The sequence below is a fragment of the Stegodyphus dumicola genome, chromosome 3 (genome assembly GCF_044657685.1).
Source record: "Stegodyphus dumicola isolate Sdum_Otavi_A_Nest chromosome 3, ASM4465768v1".
In the NCBI taxonomy this organism is placed as follows: domain Eukaryota; kingdom Metazoa; phylum Arthropoda; class Arachnida; order Araneae; family Eresidae; genus Stegodyphus; species Stegodyphus dumicola.
In genome coordinates this window covers 54,391,396-54,418,963 of record NC_140770.1, presented here as the reverse complement: position 1 = coordinate 54,418,963, position 27,568 = coordinate 54,391,396, and the positions used below count along the sequence as shown (strand labels likewise).

The 27,568-nt window shown below is 30.9% G+C and overlaps 1 protein-coding gene across 1 annotated transcript in view; it reads left to right on the top strand.

The window, feature by feature from the left end:
• Nucleotides 1–27,459, top strand: part of na (sodium leak channel non-selective protein na) — a 135,694-nt gene extending 108,235 nt beyond the window's left edge. Inside the window, exons 33-41 of the mRNA XM_085812895.1 lie at nucleotides 2,371–2,464; nucleotides 6,077–6,206; nucleotides 6,725–6,840; nucleotides 13,680–13,727; nucleotides 13,820–13,929; nucleotides 18,940–19,090; nucleotides 21,397–21,591; nucleotides 23,631–23,727; nucleotides 27,205–27,459. Of these exons, the coding sequence (XP_085669021.1) occupies nucleotides 2,371–2,464; nucleotides 6,077–6,206; nucleotides 6,725–6,840; nucleotides 13,680–13,727; nucleotides 13,820–13,929; nucleotides 18,940–19,090; nucleotides 21,397–21,591; nucleotides 23,631–23,727; nucleotides 27,205–27,380 (1,117 nt within the window). The 3' untranslated portion in view covers nucleotides 27,381–27,459. The remainder of the gene's footprint in view (nucleotides 1–2,370; nucleotides 2,465–6,076; nucleotides 6,207–6,724; nucleotides 6,841–13,679; nucleotides 13,728–13,819; nucleotides 13,930–18,939; nucleotides 19,091–21,396; nucleotides 21,592–23,630; nucleotides 23,728–27,204) is intronic.
• The last annotated feature ends 109 nt before the right edge of the window (nucleotides 27,460–27,568 follow it).

Here is a 27,568-nt window from a genome sequence, read left to right as displayed (position 1 = left end):
CTAAAGATAAAGAAGTTGTTTACTTTAGGAGGGTAGAATCAGAGCATGCGATCTCAGCCATTCAGGCAGTCATTTAAATGAAAGGCCATCTCAGGCAATTTGGTTGCAAAAGACTAAATTTTAGAATTTGATCAAGCATTTTTGAAGGCCAACATCTGATTATTAAATCTTTTTTTAACTGTGTTCTTCCAAATATAAGTGGTAATAAATTCATTGCCATCCTTTGTCGATATTACTTCATTAACCACCTTACAGCATATTCCTTTCTTTTTCATTTACTTTTATGTTTTTAAGAGTTTTTTCAATTTCTTTTTAATTTACTTTTGTATGTTTTTAAGAGAAACTGTTCCCTCTTTTTGGTATCATGGAAAACTGATGCTCTTTTTTTAGTTCTAACTCTGAATTTTTTTTTTTTAATCTCATTTTTCAGCATTGCTTAGATATGATTTGGTTTTTTTTTACAATGTATGTGACTTGAAAGTAAGTAAACCTAACCTATCTGGTCAAAAGTTACCAAATTATTCATTGCTGTTTTATGTAAAATTTGGCTTTTCCATATTTTTATTTGTGAGGTCATAATTAAAAGAGATAATAAAAAGAAATCAACAGTAAATAAATTTTCAGTCAAAGGAAAATGAAACTAAAGTTTTGTTTTTTAATTTAGAATCATAAAATTTGATCAAAATATAAGAGTTTTTAGGTCATTGTTAAAGGAACTGATAGAGTTGTAACTTTATGCTTTTTTTTAAATTTATATGTGTGTGTGTGTGTGTGTGTCCACCTGCCCATCCAATTCTTTTCTGCTTCTACGTATGTACACTGCACAAAAAAAAAAGGAGGGGGACAGTTCTATATCTCCTGTTCTACTGGGCCGATTGATGAAATTCAACTTGCGTTTTTCATGTCTCGAAAGCGTGACTTTGGATATGTATTAGATTTATAAATAGCATTGTTCTAATATCGGTATTTTGACACAAAATCGAACTTTTTCTGAAATAACATACCAATTTTTTTTCCATATTTCAGTTCTATGACTCAAATTACGGCAAACTACCAAGTTTTGTAAAAATCACACAAGTAGTTTTTTAAAAATTAGCTCTTTAAATTTTAGCTCCTCAATGTCAATGGAGTTTGGTACATATTGATTAATCTCTCTTTTTTTTATTAAACTTATTTGATTCTTCCTTTCATATTTCAAAATTCAGGTTCATTCCAAATAAAATTCACCCATTTTTTATGATTTATTTTTAAATTTTGTATTTTTAAATAATTTTTATAAATTTTTCAAAAAAAAAAATTTGAATTATAATCTATAAAATTTTTACCATCATCTCTTAAAAGTTGACGTATTTCTAAGCATACCTGTGAAAAAATTAGAGCTTTTTATTCAAAATTTACGAAGATATTCGTGAATTTATATATTGGCACGTTTTGAAATTTTGTATATTTGTTGCAAGTGATAAAACATCAGATGTGGTTTAGACACTTTGCTAAAATTATGTGGAAGTAGAAACGATGTGACTTTTTTTTCCTCATACACAATGTAAAAAGGTAGGAGCGAGGCACCTTTTTTTTCGCTCCGGCATAATAGAAGGGAAAGGAAAATCGGTTGCCATGTATTAAGAAGTTCGCCAAGTTAATTATTCTTGACCAAACTGAAAAGATTTCACCAACATAAATTTTTTAATTTTGTAAATTTCGCATCAAATTTTACAAAATTTAATATCTGAGCATAATTTGAATCTTAGAATCAAAATATGGAAAAAAACTGGTATATTATTTCAGAAAAGGTCCGATTTTTTGTGTCAAAATACCTATGTTAGAACAGAGCTATATATATATATATATATATATATAATATATATCCTAAGTTGCACTTTCGAGACAAAAAAAAACGCAATTTGAATTTTGTCAATCGGCCAAATAGAAAGGGAGATGTAGAACTGTCCTTTTTTTTTTCACAGTGTACATAACTTTCATCAGTTTAAAGTTTCTAAAACATGAAACAGATTCTCTGTGAAAAATTTTCTGATTTTAATGAGAAATATCTCAGTTTAAGCAATCTGATTTGTATTTTTTAATAACTGTTTTACAATTCAACATATTAATGATTTTTTTTTTTTTTTTTTTTTGTTTATTTGTTTACTTTTATCAAAATATTTATGAAAAAGAGAAATATGATATTTTTCTTTGCCAGAATCTTCAAAGGTTAAAAAATCATATATTAATCACATATGATCATCATCATATATGTAGTCTGAAAGTACTAGTCTTCTTCTTCATATAAAGTGGCTATTTGTTTTACTATTTATTGTGAAAATTATTAATGTGATAATAATGGTTTTACATCTTGTTTTTTTTTCCCTATAGACAAGCCAATTTCCAGACTGCACCCAGTGGTATAGCCATGCTGTTTCGAATTGTAACTGGAGAAGACTGGAACAAAATTATGCATGACTGCATGGTAGATATTCCTTTTTTATGGTATTCTAAATATGAAAGGAAAAAAAAATTGAAAATACATCAATCTGAAACTGACAAAACTCTTTACAGGAAACATTAACAATAGTGCAAAAAGCTGCTAATGGCAGTAAATACAAAGTAATATGCCAAAAACAAAAACTTAAATTATCCTACCCTTCCTTTTTTTTTAACCCATACTTTTTCCATGGTTTCAATTACTAATATTAATAGTGAATTGCCTTGTCTTTATTCCAATTTAATTGAATTTTTAATTTGGCTGCTTTATGTTTAATTTGCTTCATTCTTGCAGCTATAACTCAGGATAGGTTAAATTTTTGTTTTTGCCATATTACTTTGTTTTTCTATGTATTCTAAATACATATACAGTACAAAGTCCATAATCCAGACTCTTCAGGACTTTGGCGATTCCGGATTAAGGGTTTTTCCAGATTATAGATCATCAGTTTAAATCTGGTAAGATGGCATGCAGAAATTATACAATTAAAAATATGAAACCGTACTTTATGAAATAAAAAGCAATTATGATCTAAAGGGTATCAAAATTTACAAAAAAAAAACTTAATATTTATTTGTTTACTTTATTAAACATTTCTTTCAATGTAAGCTGTTTAAGTTGCTTCTTTTTTTGTGCTAAACGCGCGTGCGTAAACATTAAACGTGCATGCGTAACATTAAACACGCATGCGTAAAGCATACAAAAAAAAGTTTGTGGCTTTGAGGTCCGGATTATAGATCATTCCGGATAATGGACATCCGGATTACAGACTTTGTACTGTATAGCATTCTAAAAATGTCGAATGATATAAAAAGGTTTTGTAAAAGCTGTAAAAATACATTTTCCCCTGTATATTGTGTCATCCATTGGAAATGAAAAGAGTGTTAAAACTCCTAAGCATACTTAAAGTTGAAAGCTCTTTTCTTACTTTACATAAGCTATTTGCAAAATTTTGAGGCATCCTGTTATAGAGAAATCAGATGGGTCTGTGAGACTTATATTTTTCTTCACCCTGAATTACATTTTTCAGACCATTTTAAAAAGAGTTCAAGTATAGGAGATAGGCTGTTTTGGAGCATCCTTTTAGCACTTCAGGCAAAGCATTTCTCATTTCCTCATGTTTATCTGGAGAAGAGTTTGGGTATTTTGCTTTTAACATTCCTGGAATGCCACAACCATAGCATTTTAATGAAGATTCAAAGCTTTTCTTTGTGTTTGCACTTCTCTGACCTATAATAAAGTTCTTTCTCTTTGAAGAATGTGACCATCCAACTAAAACTCACTTGAGCTTTCCTGCGATCTTCCAAAAATGAAGTCCTTACCTTATCATAGACATCAAATTTTCATGCAAAAATATCAAAGAAAATTGTTTGTTCCCATACATCCAAAAAGTGTTCTTTACAATCCTTATGTTATCATAGGTATCAAATTTTCCTGCTAAAACATCAGGGAAAATTGGTTGTTCCCATTCATTCAAAAAGTGTTCTTTACAATCAACAGCATTGTGCTTTTTGGTCTGAAATCATCAAATTTTTTGACTGATCAAAAATTGTAATTTTCATTTCAGATAACCAACCTTCATAGTTTTTCTGAAGTTGGAAGTTGAAATGCCTCTCAAAAGCCACCTAGATTCTTTGTAGTTGTTGTGTACAACCTCCTGAATTTTTCCACAGTCATCTTAACTCGTTCAAGGAGGGCAATTTTTATATGAGCATAATTTTGAAATTTTTCTCCGGTTCTTTAGTAGTCAGCTTAGATACCTCTGATGGTAAAGTTCCAGGTAGATGAGTTACTCATAAGCTTTCTTTGACCTTCAACAATTTCATTTGTCTTTCAAACAAAATTAGAAATATATTGACATCATCTTCTTTAGGCTTGAAACTTGTCAAAATCTTCTGACAGTCAATTTTTAGGTACAAGGCTTTGGGCAGGAACAGGCTTTTGTCTCTTTTGAATTTCCATGGTCAAACGTAACTTTTCCAGTTCATATGATGGTGTTTCTGTTTTTTTTCCTCCTTCGTTCTGCTGACGATGCTTATCTTCATTTTGACTTAAAATTATGGTCTCAGGATAATTTTTCACATAGCTCTCGTCTCTCCTAAATTCAATTAACTCTTAACTCTTTTAACTCAAACGTTTTAACTTCCACTGTTTGCCATTAGTCCAAGTTCTGAGGGCAGTATTACGATATCAGCCGTTCTGGCTTTCCCTAGCAATGACATATTTGTAATGCTTTATACGGTAGTCTCAGTTAACTCAGACTTCTCTGTTGTGCACCACATGTAACAGTTGTACAAAACAAGAACATTTATTTAGGCATCATCATACATTCCATTACAATCCAATATCCAAATCACAAAACTTGCTCCTTGAATTAAAATCTTAAGAACAAAGCATCCTTTCTCTGTTGCCACTGAATTACAAAAAAAGAGAAAGTGCACGCAACCTGTTACACTATGTATTTGAATGCATATAAATTAATTATGTACTGTGTTTCAGTGAGAATGTTTTTTTAATTGCTCCTTTTTATTGATTCTCAGGTGAACATTTATTTTCCAGTTACTTAAAATTATTTAGGTTTAATAAATTTTTTTTGTTCTAGTTTATAAACTAATGAATATAGTCACAGCTTTAACAATCATGTTTTAATTAAATTATCTGGAAAGCGAAACTGTGTGAATTTTGTATCATGATTTTATTACTTTGTATATTGGTCTGAGAAATATTTTCTGGAATATAAAGGGAAAAAATTTATATTTTACAGATTTTAGCACTATTTGTATTTTATATATTATGGAATATTAACTTATGATAAAATTGGTTAAAATTGCTTATATGTATTGCTAAAAAAAGTTTAAATATGAATCTTTTGCAGCCTCTTTAATATCTATTTTATGATTCAGGAAACTGTTTTTGTAAATGTTATGATTCACTTTTATTTATGTTATTATTAATTTCTTATAAATTGCTTTTTGAAAATATGATTTATAAATAGATTCTTAATTTTTTGGTATATAAAACAGAAATAATGCATAAATTTTCAAAGAAAATTTTATTCTTTATAAATATTTTATACAATAATTTCAATGTAAGACACAAAAAATGTTTTTGTGTATATCACATAAGAAATCAGTTTCTTTTCTTTGCAATGACATGTTAATATTTATATACTATGTGTTAAATTTTCAATTATAAAAAAATTATAAAATTTTCACAGTATCTTGTCATAAAGGCTTTTTTCTTTTTATTTGCTGAAATAAAATTTAAATAGGTTATATTTAAGAAATAAAATATCTTTTTTTTAAGAATATTTTTAAATGACTTAGCAAAACAAATGAGAGTCCAAGATTATATTTTAAAACATAACAATTTATAATCAAATTTTCACCAATAAATTATTATAAAATTTCTAAAAAATTTTACAATTAAAACTCTTTCAGTCCTTTGTTTCTCCTCTTTTTTTATTCTTATTGCTTTGAGCTAAAGAATTATTTAACATATTTTGTATCATTGTTTATCTGTTTTGTTAAATAAATTTTCTAATACTAAATTATGAAAATGGATTAAAGCTAATAAATCCTGTATTTTGATTTTTAGTTGAGTCCACCATATTGTACTCCTGGTGAGAACTATTGGGAAACTGACTGTGGAAATTTTACTGGTAGCCTAATATATTTCTGCTCATTTTATGTCATAATCACGTACATTGTTCTGAATCTTTTAGTTGGTAAGTTGCAGTTATTGAAAATTTCCAAATACTTAAAATATTAAATTATTCAGAATAGAACTTATATTATTCAACCATTTTTATATTTGTTAGACTTGTCTGACAAACAATGCCACTGTTCTAGAAAACTGTACTTTAAAACTTTTAACAAATGGATGATGCTTGGAGGAGGGTTGGACTTTTAGAGTTGTAAAAGAAGAATTTTAAACTTCCTAAATAAAGTTATCAAAATTTTATTGCTTTGTTGAAGCCTTATATATATATATATATTGTTATTGTTGTAATTAAAATAAATAAATCCTGTTAAATGTATTTTGTTTCTAATTGTATCCAGAATAATAAAAGAATATATACCACAATAATCTTAGCTACATTTTTCACATGTATTGTATCCATAAGAAAACTCTAATAGTATATTCATATATCTATTTGTTATTTCTGTTCATCCATTTATGTATCAGCATAGTTTACTTACTATGCCAAACTGATGTAATAAGAGATTTTTTTTTCTTTTGCAGCTATAATCATGGAAAACTTTTCCTTATTTTATTCAAATGAAGAAGATGCTTTGTTAAGTTATGCTGACATTCGTAACTTTCAGAATACTTGGAATATTGTTGATATCCAGCAAAGAGTTAGTTTCTTCTTCTTGTTTCTAAATTCACATATTTTACATTTGTGTTGCTGTGTGATTTCGTAGTAATAAAGCACCTTTTAATGTAATAGTCATGCTTTAAAAGAATTCATTCAGAATCTAAAATACATTGCTTATTGCGTTGTAATGTATTTCTCCCACCTTCTTGGCATGCCTTCGTGTTGTGATGGTTTGCACGCTCAACACGTAATTGAAAAGTCCATGGTTCAATTCCCGGTGAAGGCAGTTGCTAATTTTTCATCTCTCCTTCTTCCAAAAAATCTTAATGATTCTACAAGTGGAGCCCAAATTAAAAGGGTGGTGGATGATGACTCTTCACACCCAGGATTTGGTAATTGGGTCCCGTAGAAACCCCAGTCGCCTTTTTAAAGTGGGAGTATTTCTCCCATCTTCTTGGCATGCCTTCTTGGTGTGGTGGTCTGCAGGCTCATCACGTAATTGAGAGGTCTGTGGTTCGATTCTCAGCGAAGGCGGTTACTCATTTTTCATCTCTTCTGCTTCCATTAAACCTAATGTCTCTACAGTGTCTTTAATGAAGGGAAGCCTAAAAATTTTAGAAACGCTTAGATAGCAAAACAAATGAGAGTCCAAGATTATATTTTAAAACATAACTATTTTTTAATCAAATTTTCCAAGCTAACAATTAAAATTTTGCTCAGGATAATGATAGAATTAATTATTTATTATAATAATGTCTATGTTAGGTTCTTTTACTGTGTTTGTAAATACAGTATATATTGTTGGTACCATTAAAATCTTAATATCATATAAAAAGAAAGTGTGATTTAATTTATAGGAAAACTTCATATACTAAATCACTCTTCAAACTAATTATAGTTTCATGTGCTTGAAATTTTTTGTCTGCTTGTGTCCTATTAATAAAAAAATGAAATTTTTGTAAGCTTCAAAGAACTTAAGTTCAAGGTATCCTAGTGAGCAAAAAGTAAGAAATGAGCATAACAGTAGGACAAGAAAATAAAACTAATTGAAAGACAAGTTGGGAAATTGCTTAATATCCAGTATAGGACTTGTGCATGTGGAAAGCATATAAAGCATATCAGCAGCGCATATTCAGCATATCAATGAAAATTATTGTTTAGTGTTGTGCATTAAATGTGCACTGTAAGTGTGAAACCACAGAAACATGACATCATTCAATGTGCACAAGGCACACCGAATGATGTCAAGTTTCTGTCGCAATGTGATGCATTTAACAGACAATCCTGTGGACAGCATCTGGATGATTTTACTCAAGGCTGAATTTTTTTTTAAGTACATTAAGTAAGGTTATTGTGGACAAGGCGTGAAAGTATCAGGCATTGAATCGACTCATGAGCTTGGATAGTGCACTTGGAGAAAGAGGCACCAAGGCCACCTTAACACGGTTAATCACTCCAACCCCTAGAGGTGATCCAAGGAGGACTAATCCCCCCCAGTCAACCTAGGTGAAGGTTATCTGTCACCATGTCGCATGTGAACAACTACTATTAAAAGTTTGGATAGATTTTCCTGTCATTCAAATGAGCTTGGATAGTAATTTGAACGACAGGAAAAACTATCCAAAGTTTTAATAGTAGTTTTCCACAAGCAATACGGTGACAGAGGGCCTTGATCTTGTTTTGTAAGCTAGGATTGGATGTCCAATATTATGTTTTACTATGGCTTGGAGATTGCATGCATGTGGTTTGTTCACTCAGCTCTGAATGCACACCCATTAAAGAGAGCATTTAATTTAGCTGCAGAAACACGGTGGAGGGCTCAAGAGTGGGTTGATTGCAATTAACGGATAAGAGCCAATTTAGTCTCAACAAGAATTCTGGATGTCTAAGTATGTAGAGTCTTTCTTTTTCTTTTTTTTAAGCAGAAGACTGAAAAATATGCACTGCCCTCGCCATGACTTGAACCCTAGACCTCTCAAATGTGCTTCGAGTATGCTTCCAGTTACACCATAGGCATGCAGGAAGAGGGGGGAAATACTTTCTATACTCCCCATTTTAAAGGCAACTGGAGATTAGGATGAGTAATGCCCTTGCTGGGACTTGAACCCTGGACCCCTCGAGTATGCATCAAGTATTCTTTCATTTGCACCACGAAGGCATGTGGAAAGAAGGAAGAAAATATTTTACTAGTGTATCTGGAGAGAGTGGGGAAATGCAATTACTCTTTTATTATCAATGAAAGGTACGAGTTTGAAGATGAAGGTATCCTCATTTAGTAAGACATAATGCTTGTTGGCCATATAGAGTTCCGTATCTTCTAAAAATATTGCGTACTAAGTGGCCACTTTGTACTGAGGTTCTCTTTCTTCTTTTATTTGATACTGTTGTGTTTTTCTTTTCTTCCAACACAAGTTGTTACGCCATTTTCTTCCTTCACGTTCGTACGGGGTTCATAGATTTGGAGTGAATAACTGCAACACTGGATGAAGTATCGAAACACATTTTATTTATCAATATATCAGAAGAGCTCCAAAACACTTTTACAATCATCAAAGATCTACTATAAACACGCTGGAACAATCAGCAACACAGCCTTCACACTGACAGGCAATAACGGTGGAGACAGCTTCCTGTATAGCACCCGACTCTGCTTTCCGGAGTACAGCTCCCGACTCTGCTTGGTCGTTCTCGGAACTCCACATACTCTGGAGACTCTCCACGCTATAACTTGCGATGCATTTGATGACACACAGAGCACAGCTCCTGACTCTCAGTTCAGTCGTTTCTGGAGCTCAACACGCTCTCTCGACAATGCACTAACTGCGAGACTCTTTCGGTGCACTCGACGACCCACTCGGCACTCGCTGGCCAGCTGTCAATGCGATCGCCTTCGCAGGGATTGACCCGATAGACGAAACACACTCACTCAATGAGAGACGCACACTGACTGCAGACCAGTAGGGTTTATATAGCTTTCGGCTTGTGTTCGAAAACATTCTGGGCTAAACCAGTAAGAATTCGTTCCGGAAGGTTCTCCATCAGCCCATGGCATATCGCCAATTGTGTCACTAAATGGGTGATTTCTCGCCAAATGTGGCAACCCTGCATTCCCTTGCCATTTTATGGCAACCCTAAAACTGCTTTGCGGGGAAGCTATCTCACCGCGCCTGTACATTTCGAAACAATACTGTATGATCGTTTCTGTAGTGCTGTTATAAACTGAGTCTTCATTCATTGTAAAACATAATCTTCATTATGAAGTAGCTGCCACTGAGTTGTTAGATTGTGAAAATACTCTTGAACACATATATGTAGGTACAGATAGAAGTGGGTGGGATGCCAGAAATTCGTTGGTCATACAGGTACAGTCCTGCTGCACTAACTGTACAAATCTGTCCCAATTTTAAGGAAGAATACCCTACGGGGGCAGTTTTAGGGTCTCCCACTCCTTCTTCCCCTACCACCAATCTCCCAAGAGGACTTATGGTACATAATGTATTTTGAGTGCCCCCTTGTGGCACAGACACTCTATGCTTTCAAACATCTATGCCTTCTCCAGGATCAAACCTGGGCCTATCGATATAGCTGTCACTAACCATTGGCACATCACTAACCACTATACCGGCTGAACAGCAAGTACATGTATATAAACCATACCCAGAAGATGCCTGGAGCATGTAGCTGCCAACAATTTTAAACCATAAACTAGCATCTCAATCAGAGTTGAGTGTATTCCATACTGAGGATTGCATATTGCTTGCCTGTGACCTGTCACTTGGATGTTTCTGTTATCTATTGGTATTGTTTGGAACCTACTTTTGAATAAATGTCTTTTGTATTCTTTCTTAGTCAATGTTATACATCTTTCCCATGGTTTCACATCTTGCTGGTGATATGCATTGTACCATTATTCTTGTACCTAGAAACAGAATGAAATCACAACATGAAGTGAAATATAGTTATTAAGATTACTGAAAAATTAATAAAGAGTGTTTTAACCTCTTCATTGTCCGTAACACGTCTTGCGTGTTCAAATGAAACTTCTGCAGGGCAGCCATAATGTGCTTTAAGTATTCTTCTGCAGTTTAAAACTTTTAAATGTTTAAAATGCTTTCTAAATGTTTATTTGTTTTTTTTTTTTTTTGTTCTAATACCTCCTAGAGGGCAGTACTAATCAGGCATTCTATTTCTAATTGAATTCCACCCCCAGGTTTTATGAATATTCGCACCATTTTGCATAAGATACAAGATGGTGAGAGATCTTCAACGTCTATTCAGCAGAAAAAAGAGAAAAAATGAGGTTGGGAATTGGAAAGACAAGAAGGATATACATTTGATGAGTACAGTCCTTAATAACTCTATGATTGATGTTGAAACATGAAAAGAACTTTAAAAAAAAAAAAATAAATAAATAAATAATTGTAAAAGATTACAACAACAAAATGGGAGAAGTGGACTGCCTGGATCAGATGTTATCAAATAAATCCTGCTGTTAGAAATAAGCAGAGATATTATTACTTTTCCATTATGCTTTATTTCCTTATAATTTTACTTAACATTCATTTACATTCATCCACTACGAAAGTTATGTATGTATAGAGAAAACATTACACACTGCGGAAATCAAAGGGTTACTAGAGAGAAATTTGTGTGGACGGGAGAGGATGGGGAAAGGGTTAATTAATTTTCCTGATATGCTTGATGATAGAAACACTGACAGAATATTTTTCTTTTTAATTACAGTTAAATGATGTTAGATTTGTGTATAATAGAAATAGATTCAACTTATATATTTATAATTATGTTAATGTATGAAATATTATAAACTTCTGTTTATGTTATGCTTTTATTTTTGTTATTATGAAGCACAAAAAAGAAGAAAAAATATCACAAGACAATGAAGAAACATGCTTTATTTGCCCTTGAGTCTAATTTATCAGTTTTCCACTATTAATGTGGAAAATATACATGCAATGCATGAGAAGTAACTTGATGTAAAATAAAGATACAATTTTAAGCATATGGTATTTGCAATAAATCAGAAGAATTGTTATATTTTAATTAAAACTCTGCAAAATGTTATACTTTTTATTTTATTTCCAATGTAGGGATAGATCTTTTTTAATTCTATAATTTTCAAATTTGGATTAAATGTACATATTTTAATTTATTTACTTCTTCAACATATTTTAATTATAAAAATATCTAGATTTTAAAAATTCTGAGTTTTGTTGTTGGCCATGGTGAAAATATACTCTGTTGCTCAAATCTGTAAACTATAACCTTTGAGTATTCTCTGGCCTTCTTATAATATTGCAGATGGAACATGAGAAGTGTTTTATAAGTTCTGTGCATAAATATTAATGTAATACTTTTAGGGTAACAAAATGTTATCAAATAGTTGAATCATCTTTTGGAAATATGAAAAGGAAAGCTCATGTTGCTGTTATTTGGTTTCTGAGAGGCTGTTAAATATTATCATTTAAGAATGTGTGTTAATTTTGAAAATATGAAACATCTTTCTGGGATTGAGTTATGAACAAAAGATGGTATACAGCTGACAAATATTCATGAAGGCATGGTTGTGATATGTAGTGATGCAACACCCTCCTAATACCACCATTAAAAAGTAAGCTACCATGTTTTAGATGGGAGAGTATCACTTGAAGATAATTTCCACATACAGTCCAGGCTGCAATTTGCATGAGACCATGAAGGAATATGTGCCAAAATCGTAAAATATGTATTAGAAAATTGATGAGAAATGGTTTTTTAGACTACTATGAAAATGTTTTGTGTTAAACAGTAGAGAATATCTTGCATGGAAAGCTGGAAATATGAATGCTTGTGCCAGAATATTAATAATAGAAATGAAAACACATCAGGCTGATTCTTGAACTGCTTTCCATAATAAATGCTGATGAGAATTTTTTAGTCATGGCTAATGATGGAAGATAAAATTTGGCATCCCCATTTTGATCCAGAAGCCAAACAAGAGCATTTAGAAGAATCATGATGGATCTCCTGTCCATCACATCATAAGAAAGAACCAAAAATATATGCTGAGAAAAATTTGTATGCAATTTTTTGGGTATGATGGAGGATTACTTTATACTGATATATTCCATGCAAATAAATATGCTGAGAAAAATTTAGGTACCATTTTTGGGCTTTGATGAAGGGTTACTGCATATTAATTATATTCCATGTAATGCAATGATAACAGTTTTTTATGTTGGCCTGTTGGCTAAACCTGTTGGTTCAACTTCAGCAAGTCATAAATGTAAAATACCATTCCAGACTCAGCAGGAACATTTTGGCTTTTCGTAATATGTTCCAGTAAATAAGACTTAGATTTTTTATGGTGTTATTGAAATGTATGGATTTTAGCTTCTCCCCCATTCACTTTATAAACCTTGCTCGTAGTGGTATTGATCCCCTCCCCCAAAAAATTAAGTAGAGTTTGTAGTTTATATAGCGATAATCTGAAGTATATTGTTCTGTAATAGTTTCTAGGTTGTGACAGAGTATTTTTTTTTTCTGGAATCTATACTTGATTGCTATGCTAAGTGCATCTAACTCAGTTTAGACTGTGTATAAAACTAAGAAAGTAGTTTTGGACATTTATTCTATGCAGTGTGTTAAATTTAAAACCTATTGAATATGTAGCTGGGATTTTGATTTACTCATACATTTACAAATATTCATTTATAACTATACAAATTATCTTCATAGTGACTATTAAAAAGTTGATTTTTATGGGAAAGAAGTTCCAGATTGTCTTAACGAAAAATTCTGCTAAAATTAGTGTGTAAAAAATGCATTTTTGATTACTTTTTGTGTGTCTGCATTATTTCATTGAAATTCTTTCTTTAATAGGGTCTTATTCCAGTGCGAAGAGTGAAATTTTTACTTCGATTACTCAAGGTATGTTTTTTTAGTTTAATTGAATTATTTAGTTTTATATTCATTTTTTACGTGGTTATTTTTTTAAGTTAATTTAGTGTTTTCCTTCTTAGGGAAGACTTGAAGTTGATCCTGACAGAGACCGGTTGCTTTTTAAACACATGTGCTATGAAATGGAAAGAATGCATAATGGAGAGGATGTAACATTTCATGATGTTTTGAAGTAATCATATTCAATTGTCTCTTTTTATTAAGTTAATAAAATTTTTATTTTTTATTTTAGTGTTTTAAAAAAATTAATTGGTATTAAATGTTTGTGACTAATCCCATTTTCTAAAGTTGCTAAAAAATATCCTGATAACTGAAAACGGAATAATCTAAGAGAAGCAAGCCAATTTAACCCTTAAAATCAGATATTAGACTAGTGTTAATTATAAAAAGTTCCGTATTCATTTTAAGAAAATGTTAGCTGCTTTATATTCTCATTTCTTCAAGAGGAAAAATTGTTCTGCATTTTCTGTCAAATTTCTTCACATAGCAAGACAAATAAAGTTTTAAAAACTAAAAAATTTAATAAATAAATGGTAGCATTTTTTGTACCATGCACTGAACTTAAAATCTGTAGAGGAAGGCAAAATAAAATTGAAAAGAAACATTTGCACAGTTTTAGAAACACTGGATTAAAATTAACGTTATTAATGTAAATAAATTTTTTTCTAGAAAATTTATCAGCTGCAGTATAGCAGATACTAATGCTTGGAATGTTTGGCATACATCATCTAAACCAAGGTTAGTCAACCTGGAGCGAATGACTTAAGTTTTAATGGTAGATACTGAGGCTTTTGTCCATCCAATTATGAAAGTCTGTTCTTTCATATGCAGCTCTCTCCAGTTTCCATATATATAAGATTTTGCTACTTCTCTTAGATGTTTTGTGACTATAGCCCGATAATGGGATTATCACATCTTAACAAAGCATGAGACCAGAAGAAATTTTTCTGAGAAACTAATTTCTCCTTTTGCTACCATTGAAGTAATCGTAGCCAAAACAGTTTTGCCGGAACCAATGTCCCTTCTAGCTACGAGGAACATTATTTTTCTCTCTCTTCCAAATGTAAGCAAAATATAAATATATAGAAAAATTCAACAATATATATATATATATATATATATATATATATTTTATATATAATATATATATATGCTAAGGCTCTGCTAAAAAATTTGCTTTGGCATTTTTGCTGAATTGCTGCAAAACTGCTGGGCGGTAAGGAAATTTTACTACCTACAAAGTGGGCAGTAGGTATAAAAAGGTTGACTTATCCTGATCTGGACTAAGAGAATTTTAAAACTTTGTAGTCATGAAGAAAATTCTATGTATGCAAAGGGGAACTGAATCAGTCTGATCAGTCTTCCATCGTTAATCATTTGTCCTCCCCCCTTTTTTAACTTTTGCTAAAAATACCTTCTGACAGTATGTTAAATTTCTTTGAAGCTTTCAGCATATATTATTAACTTCAAATTGTGATTTTAATTGTAGTCTCATCTTTCTACAAATAATTAAATATTTTATCTTATAATTTATTTTTTGCTCCATTTTCCAATTTTTACATCATAGGTAGCGTTACAATTTTTCCAGCGTATAAATTATTTATGTTTATTTAAATAGCAAAATATGGGAAAACAGAGTAGAATAGTTATGCTATTTGAAGAATAAAAATCTCCATGAATTGTTCTAAAAATGCATAATTCCAGTTTAAGCTTAATTTTATATATTTTAAGAAACAGAGAGTTTCTGTTATGTTGTAAATATAAGGAGGTAAGCATTATCTTAAATTAAATTTATTTTTCTTTATGCATACAGAATATCCAAAAACATGACTTTATAAAAATTCCATACATATAAACTTCTGCAATTTAAAACATGTTGCAATACTGCTGCTGAGACTGGCTTAATGTGTTACATAAGTAACATATCCCATTGGGCTCCTTCTTAAAGAGAGGCTGAAGTAAAGATAAGAAAGTAAAATGAAGGAAAATTTTTATTTTAGAGTTTTAAAATATAGATGTGTAGTAACCATAATGTAATAAATGCTGATATTTCTAATAACAGTATTTGCTATATGTAGTAAAGAGTTGGTAGAAGTATTGAATGAGAAATCTGCTCTCCATGATATCATATTACAAGGGATGTCAAAGGAAAGTGGCCTTTAAAAATTACTTTTCTGAGGATAATAGCAAATTTACCTGAAAAAAAGTTAGTTTTATGGGAATTGACAAAGTATAGGAGATGTTAAGGCACTTGAGTTAGAATGTGGTACACTGCTCATTGTTAAAAATGCATCATAGAAAAAGCAACCTGAATTTTGAAAGATCTGAGTTACATTTATTCAATTTATTGAAGCTACAACTTGTTTTGCCAAGACAAATCAGTTACAAAAATCAACTCTGCTGGAATTGTGGATTAAAAAATAATCAAGATTTTTTATGGCCAACATAGAAAACAGTAACTTCTACTACACTTTTCAACATACAAAGAATGAAATGTTATATCTGTATTATTAAGTTTAGACAGTTTGGGGCACAACATTATTTCAGTGTCCACTGTCCTTTACTTCTTCCTCTTTTTCCCTTTTTTAAATGAGTTAAAAATTATGAGGAATAGGAAGATAATTTGTCAACTTCTTAAAATCTATATAAAGGCCCTTGGCAAGGGCCACAACCCTTGGCAAGGCCCTTGTGGGTCTCTGTGTGGTCAGATGCTCATTTTTGGTATTTGTGGTAAGCATGTAAGCAAGGTGACAGTAGTGCATGACAGATGTTTTATGCTATGAGACTCATGTGGTGATATATTGTCCAGTTAGTAAATAGCACCAGGGATAATTGCAAAAATCAGATATCTCCACTATCTTCAATATCTGAGTGATGTATCATTGGATGTTCAAGACTAAGAAATATGTAAGAGGCATGGGAATTAAAGAACTATATTGACTGTTCATCACCAGATACTTATTAACCAGATATCACCAGAATAAGTTATCACCAGATACTTACTCTTCCATTATGCTGCTGCACACAGAAGAAATATTCAACTAAAAAGATGATATGATACTAATACTTATCTATGCATGACATACTTGGAGTCATTGCAGTCACAAATGCCCCATTTTTTAAAATTAACAATAACTAAGGAATGGCTGCTGACGATGATGGTTTGCTGCAGATGAGAACTGTCACACATGTTGGTAAGTTTGTCTTTCTTCAACTCAGTAAAGCCATATTGTCATCAATCTGGCTTAGTTCCACTAAATTTAAATGTTAATGTCTGAGTAAGAAAATTCACATGTCCTTAGTTCTGAAGTTCTTCCTTGATCAAAGTTTAAAAACTAATCATGTAGCTGTATTTTTTAGTGAAGCTTATTAGCTTCACTAAAATATGAGTGAGCAGGGCATCATGTCAGCACACACAACTGTAGTGCTTTACTCTAACTGAGTTGCTGCCTGTCATTCTCTTTTGAGGTTTGCACTGTTTACTAATGAAATTTGTCCTGCATTATGAGTACATAAAATATGTACTGTATTATGAGTCATTACATAGTCTTGCATGGTCATAGGAGCAGGATTCTTGGAAATGTTGAGAATGTCGTGGAGTTACAGGAATCTCTCGATCTTGTGACTAGCTGAGTTATTGAAATGAAATAATTTCTGTTATAAAATTAATCCCCCTGTTAACCTGCTTAACCTGAATTAGAAGAAAAAATGAAAATCTATAATTCTAAGTTAAGAAATGTTGGGTCCCTAAGCACAGTATTCTTTCTGAACCCCCCTCCACTGTCCTTGTTTTCTGTTGTCCTGTTATTTCTGAACCCCCACTGTCAATTTTCATTATGATTAAGTATTCTTTACCAGTAATTATGCATTAATAAGTCTATAAACATTTATAGAGTAATGTAAGTGGATGTACTTTAAATGATTCACTTATCATTAAATATCTAAATAACTGTATAAGATTTTGCAGAAAAATACAATCGCATTAAATCACGTTATTATCCATTTCAGTTAGCCTGCATATATTATTAAATTAGAATTTTGAAAGCATAGGTTATCAAGAGTTTACTTAAAATGAAATTTAGTGTATCCCAAAATGCTACCACATTAAAAATAAATTCAAGAACACTTATTCCTATGACTTTCCCATGGCAAAAACCTTTATAGCCACTTTAGAATCGAATTGAGAAGTTAAGGCCCATTCAGCTACTAATCAAATAACACAGCTAAGTTTATGCTGATTTGTTAACAGAAGAAACATTTGTTAACAGATGAATAAATAATATGTGCTTAAGTTTGAAGATAATTTTAGGGCCCATGCATGAGAAAATTTTGTGATGGCTAGGTCTGGGTTTAATTTGCCTAATTTCTAATTAGAATATAATTCTAGTATGGGTAATTTTTTCATTATTTACTATTTTTACTCAGATAACTGACTACATCTTGTTAAATTATGTAATTTTCAAAATCACTGTTTTATGCATGCACATTTATTTTATTTTATTTATTTACTTCTTTTGTTGCACCAACTGTCTGATGACAATGCAGCAAAAGATATAAATTTAGTATTTCATTTTTGGTTTTGCCATATTTTGCTGCCTTATTTCTTGCAGTTTGTCACTGTGCTCTCAATTTTTGGTTTTTGCATGTGATGTATTCCGAATTGATTATGCGATGAATTTTAAGCATATTTTTAATTTTTTTTATAGTATTATTTTGCATTATTACTGCCACTTGTTGATGTTATCAGTTTGCAATTGGATTAAGTTTCAAACTGTTTTTTACTTTTTATTTATTCATTTTTATATTTATCTATATATAAATATTTTGTTTGTTTGCTTTTATCCTTCAATGGCTACAGGAAAAGTATAATGCCTGCTCAGTTTAAAATTGAATCCAGGAGGCAACATGTTTGAAATTAGAACTGATTGAAGCTGTCAAGATATTTTTCCCTAGTTTTGATAAATGATTGAAATTTGAAAATTTTTTATGTAATTAGTAATTTTGTATTCATTTTTATTTTTTATTATTGTGCTGAGTAGAAATTTAATTAAAAGCGTTTTTGTGCATTAAAATAAATCAGTAATAAAACTGTGCTCATATATCTTATCTTAAGCTGTTTAAATGCTATGAGTTCTGACTGTGTTATGAGATTTTTAAACTAATTTTTTGGCCTGTCCTTTAGCATGCTATCATACAGATCAGTTGACATCAGAAAAGCGCTACAACTTGAAGAACTCCTAGCAAGAGAAGAACTAGAATATTTAATTGAGGAAGAAGTCGCCAAGCAAACAATACGCCAGTGGCTTGACAAGTGTCTTCGCCGAATTAAAGCAGTAAGTATTTTCTAATAATATATCCCTTTAACTCTGGAATATAAAAGCAGTGTAGCTAATGTTTATACAACAGTGTATTATAATATAAAAAAATATGCTTTTACTGAATATTAAAATTATGTATTAGTAGAATTATTCTCTAGTATAAAATCTGGAGTGAAATATTGAAAATCTGGAGCCTTATTATGACTGCATTTGATTTTAGATTATCTATTCATTAATATGTATATAAAAAATTTTGTCATCTAGTCTTATAAAATGCTACCTTTTTAACTGTAATTTCAACAGTACACTGGATATTTGTTTGTACGTTTCATGAGCATTTCAGATTGGATGCAGGTATGCCTTATTTTGAAGAAAAGTAGCATTCTTCTGAAATCTTCATTAAGTTAAAATGGTGTAAAGTGAAATAGTAGTTACTGTTAATATGTGCAGAGAAAATCTGATAATTCTTAGATCCTCAGAAACTCTCTCAGTATCAAACAGTTCTTAAAACCAAAAATAATATAATGTAACACAGACTGTAAAAATAAAAATAAAAGTAAAAATACTGTGTGTACTTGAAAATAAGACCTTCTTTTCTTGCTATATTTTTGTTCTAAAATTTTGTAGCTTCTTAGAAACAGTTATTTTGCTAAATGAAATTGCAAAATAAAAGGAAGAGATTTAATTATCACATTATGTAAACTAATTATGCTGTTTAAATTTAAAGAAAAAACACAAGAGATATTTGTTATATTATAAGACATTTCTCCTGCCTTCATTGTGTAATGTCTAGCACACTCGGTGCGTATTCAAGAGGTCCAAGGTTTGAGTTCTGGTGAGGGCATTGCACATTTTTTCAATTTCCTGATTTAAAAATCCTAATGTCTGTATGGTGGCGCCCGAGTTAGAAAGGGTGGTGGCTGATGATTCTCCACCACCAATATTCGGCGATTGGGTCCCCTAATCCCCAGTTGCCCTTTAAAAGGAAGAGTACTTAAGGTATTTCTCTCACCTTCTTAACATGACTTTGTGGTGTAATGGCCAGCACACTCGGCGCATATTCGAGAGGTCCGAGGCTCAAGTCCCGGTGAGGGCATTGCACATTTCTTAACTTTCCTGATTAAAAAAAAAAAAAAAACCTAACACATCTACAATATATATAAACTGCATAACTACTCCTAATTATTGTAGGGATATCTAGCTCAGAAATTTCAGATTAGGCCTTCATGCACTTCTAATCACTGGTATGCCTGAAAACAAAATATAAAGTAATAATAGTAATGTGTTATAATTTTTTTTCCTAATTTTTTGTTTCTGCACTATTGTGAAATATTATATTTAATATGGTAGCTTACCTTTCATTCTAATCAAAATTGTTGCTGCTCTCATAAAAGTAAAAGCAAACTAGCTTTTATGCTTTTTTAAGTTCATTAAGCATTTTTATTCATTAAGCAAAGCATGCCAGTGGGACCCTAAAGTTACAATAACATTTCTAACAAAGATGATGAGCAATATTCTACCACAATGTGGTTAATATTGATATAAAATGGTTATTGGGATATGTTTTCCTCCATACAAAATGCAGGGCATGCAGGAATATCTCCGATCCCTCTGAATTGAAGGAAAGAAAATTTCACAGTATGCTTGTCTGCAGATTATGGTATTTTGGATATGTTTCCAGTGTAACATATCTTTGATTGTGTGTAAAAGCTCTTAAAGAGTAAAGATCAAATTAAAATCATTAACTAAAGTATATAGACACTTCAACAGTTGAAAATTTTTTGAGTTGTTTTTTAACAAAAGAATGGTGTAAGACTTGTTAGAATAAATTATGTGTTCTAATGATTAAAAGTTTAGTCTTTTTCCCACCTTTCCTTGGGGGGTATAGTAAGGTTTATGTTCTTTATGAAAAACTTTGGAATGATTTCTTTTATTTAATGTACTCAGTGCATCTACAAAATTTTAGACCTGCTTTTTTTCTACTAATCCCAGTAAATTTGCTGAACATTTATTTAATTAATGGCAGTTAGACAACTGCTAACAGTTCTCTGTTTAGTTTGTGAAGTCTGCGTAGGAAAAGAAATTTAAATAGAATTATTTATTTAACATTTTGGAATTGATGTTTAACGATAAAGTTTTTGTCATGCGTACAATTATCTCCTGCCAGCTCGTTTCAAAGAAATGTAGTGCAAATGAATGACAAAATAATTAGAGTCTTGCATTCCTTTACCGCTAATTGATCCTTTACCACTGAGTTTGACAAAGGGCTCTTGCGATCCCTTAATGCTTATTCTAATTAATGTATGTATGTTTCTTTTTAGCAAAAACAACAGAATAGTCTTATTAATAGTCTAAGAGCTACAACTGAAGCATTGCTTGCGGGCTCTGAAATTCTTCCAAATAAGCCAGTTGCATCTGAAATAAAAGAGGAAGGCAAAGAAGAGGCTGCAGCTGCCTCAGTTAGGCATCGTAAAAAGGGCCAGCTGCCCACAAGGTCGGACAGCATTTCCTCCCAGGTAACTGTGTTTTTAAATTAAATATTAACTCATTGATTTTGAATTTAGTATTGTTTTGTAAATTATTGTTAGAATATATTGTCATTTTTAACAGTGAATAATAATATAAATAAGTTAAACAGCAAATAAAAATAGAAGCAAATTTGCTGTAACCCAAATATCAAATTTGTCAATTCTTTTCAGTGCAGATCAGATATGCAAAATATGAAGTTTTTTTCAATGCATAGAATGGTTTCTTAAGAAATGTAGGTTGAGAATATAAGGAAAGTTTTTCCATTTAAAACAGTGCATAACCCAGCACAGTTTTGTTAACTTAAAAAAACATGAGTACATAGGAAGTTTAACTGCTTGTGCTTAGTTTAAATGGTTTGATATGATAGTATTCATATTTAAAAATTCTATAATGTGAAAAGTGTAATCCCTTTAAGTATTAACAAAAAGCGTAGTATGTCTATACATAAAGGGGAAACTTTCAACATATTGTTACTACTGATATATTTTTGAAAAATATTACAATAAATGCTTATTTTTTTAAGTGATTTAAAACGTCAAATGCTGCTACGTGCCATACCCAGGATAACAATCAGATTTATCCTATCACTATAAATATGAAAATTATTTGACTGCTGTTTGAAAAATCATTTATGGATTTGGTACTGCAGGTCTGGAAGATTAGACAAATATTGCTAAGCATATTTACACTAAATTTAAAACTACTTCTGGTTAATTTAGTAATTATAAATATATAAAATGCCTGCATATTTAGAATAATTTATTGGGCACTTCGAAGAAGACTGTAGTATTAACATATGTGTGTAGTAGTCATATGACTGATTTAATAGCAAAATATAAAATATGTGTTATCAGATTCATGTGTTCATTTCACTGATAACAAACACGATAATGTAACCATTGTAACAAACTTGTAAACGTGTGTACTATATATGTTAAAATGTCTGCAACAAAGATAGTGATTTAAACCTTACAGTAAATATGCAAAGAGTGTTTTATATAGTATAAATTTGAGCTTAAAAATTTGGCAATTGTTTGTGTCTTCATTATTATAAAATCCATGAATATTCTTTAGTATATTTTGCGCAAATGCAAAATTTCAGATATTACATTGCAGAAGTGGTATTTGATGTTGTTGTTTATATGCTAGAAATGAAAGCTAAAGTGAGAGAATAGTTTTTCTAGCGAATTCTGGCAGATAAAACATTTAAGGCAAGGTACAGAAATGAGGAACTGTAAACAATTAAACATTTATTTATTTTATCTTATTTGGTTTAAAGTGAAATTATAAAGCTTTAGCTGAACTGACCAATATATATTAAGCCATACTGAGAAGTAGTAGTATGACTTCTACATGGAATTTTAAAGGGCTAGGCTATGAATTTTTCAATTGAGGGGTAAAATATGTGAACAACTAAATACTGTACAATCTCTAAAATCCAGATGTGCAATATTTGATATAATGATCTAATACCCAGACCTATAGACCACCAGCTAAAAAATGAAAAATAAAATATGTAAGAAAAATTTCTTTTCTTCCCTTACAAAATTTAATAATACAGAATATTGATTAAAACAAGGAAGCAAGTGTGCCATAAATATGATTTTCTATGGACTAACCAACATTCCTGCATGTCACATTTAAACAACTGATGGTTAGGAGGAGCACTGTGGCCAACGACAGTATTTTCACTGATGTTCTATTGATGCTGGTCAATATCACATTATATCCTCTTGAGTGGTTAGCATTTTTCTGTTTCAGCTGGAAATGAAGCCCTAGTTTTTTGTATCTACAAACTGGCGATCTAAAATCTGGATCTATCTAAAACCCAAAATTGCCAAAGTCCCAACGATTCCGGATCTCGGACTTTGTTCTATATACAAAGAATTTGGGCTTTTTTATTCTAAGAATATAAGAAACAGCGGTTAAATTGTTGTACTTGTTTAAAATAAATCTGTATATTAATGTTTTGAAAACATCAGCTATTTTATTCCTATGTAGAAAAAATTTATTTGTTTTATTTCAGGGTGGGAGAAAATTTTTGGCCCCTTCCCTTTCTGATGGAGCTGTCAGAGCTGAAAAGGACAGATTTCAAAATAAGAAATGGAATGCAAGACAGCCAGGTTATAACCTGAATAAATTAGTCCTATATTACTAATTACATGTCTAAATGTTGCATCATAAATTTCTTTTTTTAGTGCTCAGTTTCAAATTATGATAAGCACCTATGTTTCCATCTTCACTATAGCATAAAATCAGTAAAAATATCAAACAGTACATTCAAGTACAGGGGAATTTATGGAGTCTTATAATTCACAATTATGAGAGGTTTCATTTCAAAAGGTTTCCAACTATTTTTTTTAAATAGTAAATCTGCTATTTTAAGGGTATGATAGGCTCTTAAACCCTGTACTTTATGAATCTGCTATGCTTGCAGGCATCAAAACTTTCCAAAATACTTTGTTTGGTAGATTCATAAATTATATTGATTGAACCATATTGCAGTTTTATTTATAAATTAATTTTGATATCATTTGTATTTGATTTTGCTTGTATTGTCCATTACTTAGATAAATCTATATAAAAATTAAAATGATTAATCTAGTTGATAAGATCAAGAATATTGGCTCATGTTGGTTTCAGCTGGTAATGAATGGACTAGGCTGTAAGGAGTTTTATAGTTTTCACTGCATCTAATATATGAATCAGTGTTCATATCACATCCTCAACAAAGATGTTAGGAAGGGAGGATTAACTTTTTTATGATAATCAACTGTTGCATGTTTAAAAGCTGTGAAATATCTTTTCAAATTTCAGTTTTAATGTGGGCTTGGAAAATTTAAAAAGTATAAAGAAGCTTTTAAATAAATTTCAAATTTTAAATCAGTACATGAGAATATTTCATTATCTGCTACAAAGCTATTAGTCCATATGGTTTTTGCCATAAAAATTATTATGATGGCCCTAAAATTTTATTAAAGAGTGAAAGAAGAGCAATAAATGATTTCATTTTGAATAAGTTCTTCCATATTAACTTCATCGTAAATTTACTGATATTATCTGAATTATTGCATTGGTTGAACCTTTCATATGAAACAAATCTTGCATTATTTTTGATAGAATAATAATGACTGAATAAATAATTAACTTTATGATGCATCAATAATTAAGAACTTTGTTTAAATTATGTAAATTTTGTATATCTTCTCTTAGTTTCATAGTACGTACACAAAACTGTAGTGGAAGGTCTGAAATTTAGTGAATTTAGAACTTTTTAGTGGTATGATACCATTAAAAACAATGTTACAGTGAAGATTAAATAAAATAGTTAAGTTTTTGAGTTTTGAAAATTTTTTATTAAAATTATTTGTCTTTAAATTTATTAGTTTATTAATAAATTTAGTATTACTTCATTACATTTATTTTATCTTTTATACTTGATTGTGTGAATGGCGAGAAGTAAATGTTGCTACACTGATGTGAAAGTTGCAGTTATGTGATTGTTAAAAATCTTTGGGAAGTTTGCATTCTCCCATGCATCTGTGCAGTGCTCAAAGTATAAATGCCTTATAATCCCACTGTAGAAGCCAAGACTGTGTGTCATCCTGGACATCATCCTTGTGGCATGTCAGTGAGGTTATCAGTGTGGCTGTAGCTATTGTTCTCTTCAGTGTGTTGCAGTGATGCTGATGCATGGAATGCAGCTGTCGAAGACTGGAACAAGAGTGGGAATTCTATAAAATGTGAGATTCGAGTCATGGATAGTATCCACTCTGAAGTAATGCATCACCTCATAGCAGTTATCATTGTCATACTCATAGCAATTAATCGCACCCTGTTATTCATCTTATGCTTTTATCACATGTCATACCTCGATGTGCCGTGTTTATCTGAAGTTCAAGGAAAGCACCAATTAAAAACCTTTTATTTCACTGACATTTTATATCCTCCTTTGCTTGACTATCAAGTATTCTGCTATGGAAACACCCCCTTTCCCCAAAAAAATACATCATCGTCATTTGCGAGACGATATCTGTCTATCATATCAATCGTATCGTATGTCTATCATATCGAGTCATGGATAGTATCCATTCTGAAGTAATGCATCACCTCATAGCAGTTATCATTGTCATACTCATAGCAATTAATCGCACCCTGTTATTCATCTTATGCTTTTATCACATGTCATACCTCGATGTGCCGTGTTTATCTGAAGTTCAAGGAAAGCACCAATTAAAAACCTTTTATTTCACTGACATTTTATATCCTCCTTTGCTTGACTATCAAGTATTCTGCTATGGAAACACCCCCTTTCCCCAAAAAAATACATCATCGTCATTTGCGAGACGATATCTGTCTATCATATCAAGTCTTTGTATGGAGCAAAGTGCAGATTTGTGCATGTGTGTAGTATTATTTCAGACTCAGTAAGTGGAAAAGGCTTCTAGAAATGATTGAATGAATCTAGTGACTATTTGAGATGGTAAACTTATCATAAAGAAAGTTAAATCCAGCTGTTGCAAAACCATAGTAAGTGTTTAGTATGAGAGAGAGCATTGAAATGGTTTTTCTGTATTCATCTTTTAAAAGCTACTTTATGATACTGGATTTTATGGCATTGGTGAATGGAAATGCTGTTGAGTTCTGTAAAGGGTAAGAAGTGAATAAGTTAAAAATCTTCTGCTAGAGGTACTTTAATTGTAGAAGAAAGTGCTTTTTATAGATGAATTTCATTCATTTGGAAGTGACTGCATACATTACATCAAATCTTTCAGTTTTCATCCTAAATACCATACTTTATTTTTAGTATATGAAAATGTATGTTATGATTTACCAATGCTTCTGTGCGCAAGGAGTAGCCTTTTTTAAAAAATATAATTTAGGATCATATATTGCAGTTTCAAAAGTAGTTTTAGATAAGATAGTTTTATTCTGTATTATATGTACTATTAAGTGCTCATTTATTCTTCTTCTAACAATGCAAAACATATCAGCTTAAGCTTATTAAGATCTTACTACTGCATAACAACAATAAAGGAACTACCCGATTTAAATTTTCTGGATTGTTATGTATTTACAATACTATTCAGTATCATGAATTATATATTTTATGTGATCTATATGCATGAATATTGAAATATATCTTTCATTTTCTTCCATCCCATAATATATGAAGATAATGTAAGGTGATGTGGCTAGACAGCAGTTAACACAAAAAACAAAGCTGAAATGTTTTAGAAAGTATGTGAGTAATGGGCTGTTCTTATCTCCATTAATCTAACCTGGTAAAGTTACAATTAATGCGAAATGTTTAACAAATAAACCGTGCATCTGCTTAAAATTCTTCATTCTCAAATTTACATATTAAAATAATCTCATTTAAATTATTAAAGATATAAGTTTAGGATGTCTAAATTGAAATTGTCTTTGTAATTAAAATGTGTTTTTCACTTTATCTATTAAAATTATTAGCTGTTTTCTATCAAAACTGACAGCCTTCATATCACATTTTGTTAAAATTGTTATTTATTAATTATTTTTGGTGCATATGTTAAGTATCTTGCGTATTCAAACCTGTATTATTATTATTATTATTGCAGTTTCGAAAGGACTACCTGATTTGAGTGAAAGTAGTGAATTGTCCTCTCCCACTCCAGAAGAAGAAGAAGGAACAGTTCAACCACCATCTCAAAAAATGAGTACTGTTGTTGTGGAAGTACATAGCTGGTGGAGCACCCAGCTTGGTTACACAAGTGGTTCAGATGCTGAAGATTGATGTTGTGCCAATCTGTGTTTAGAAGCTTTGCTTCTGTTGTGTGATTTTAGATCTAATAAAAATATGTATTGTTGTTTTAGTCATGTTTATTTTTTTAATTTCCTGAACAATTCTTATATACATCCACAAAGTATAAGTGCAAGTGAAAATGTAGCATCATTTTACTTTTTTGTGTTTAAGTATATATT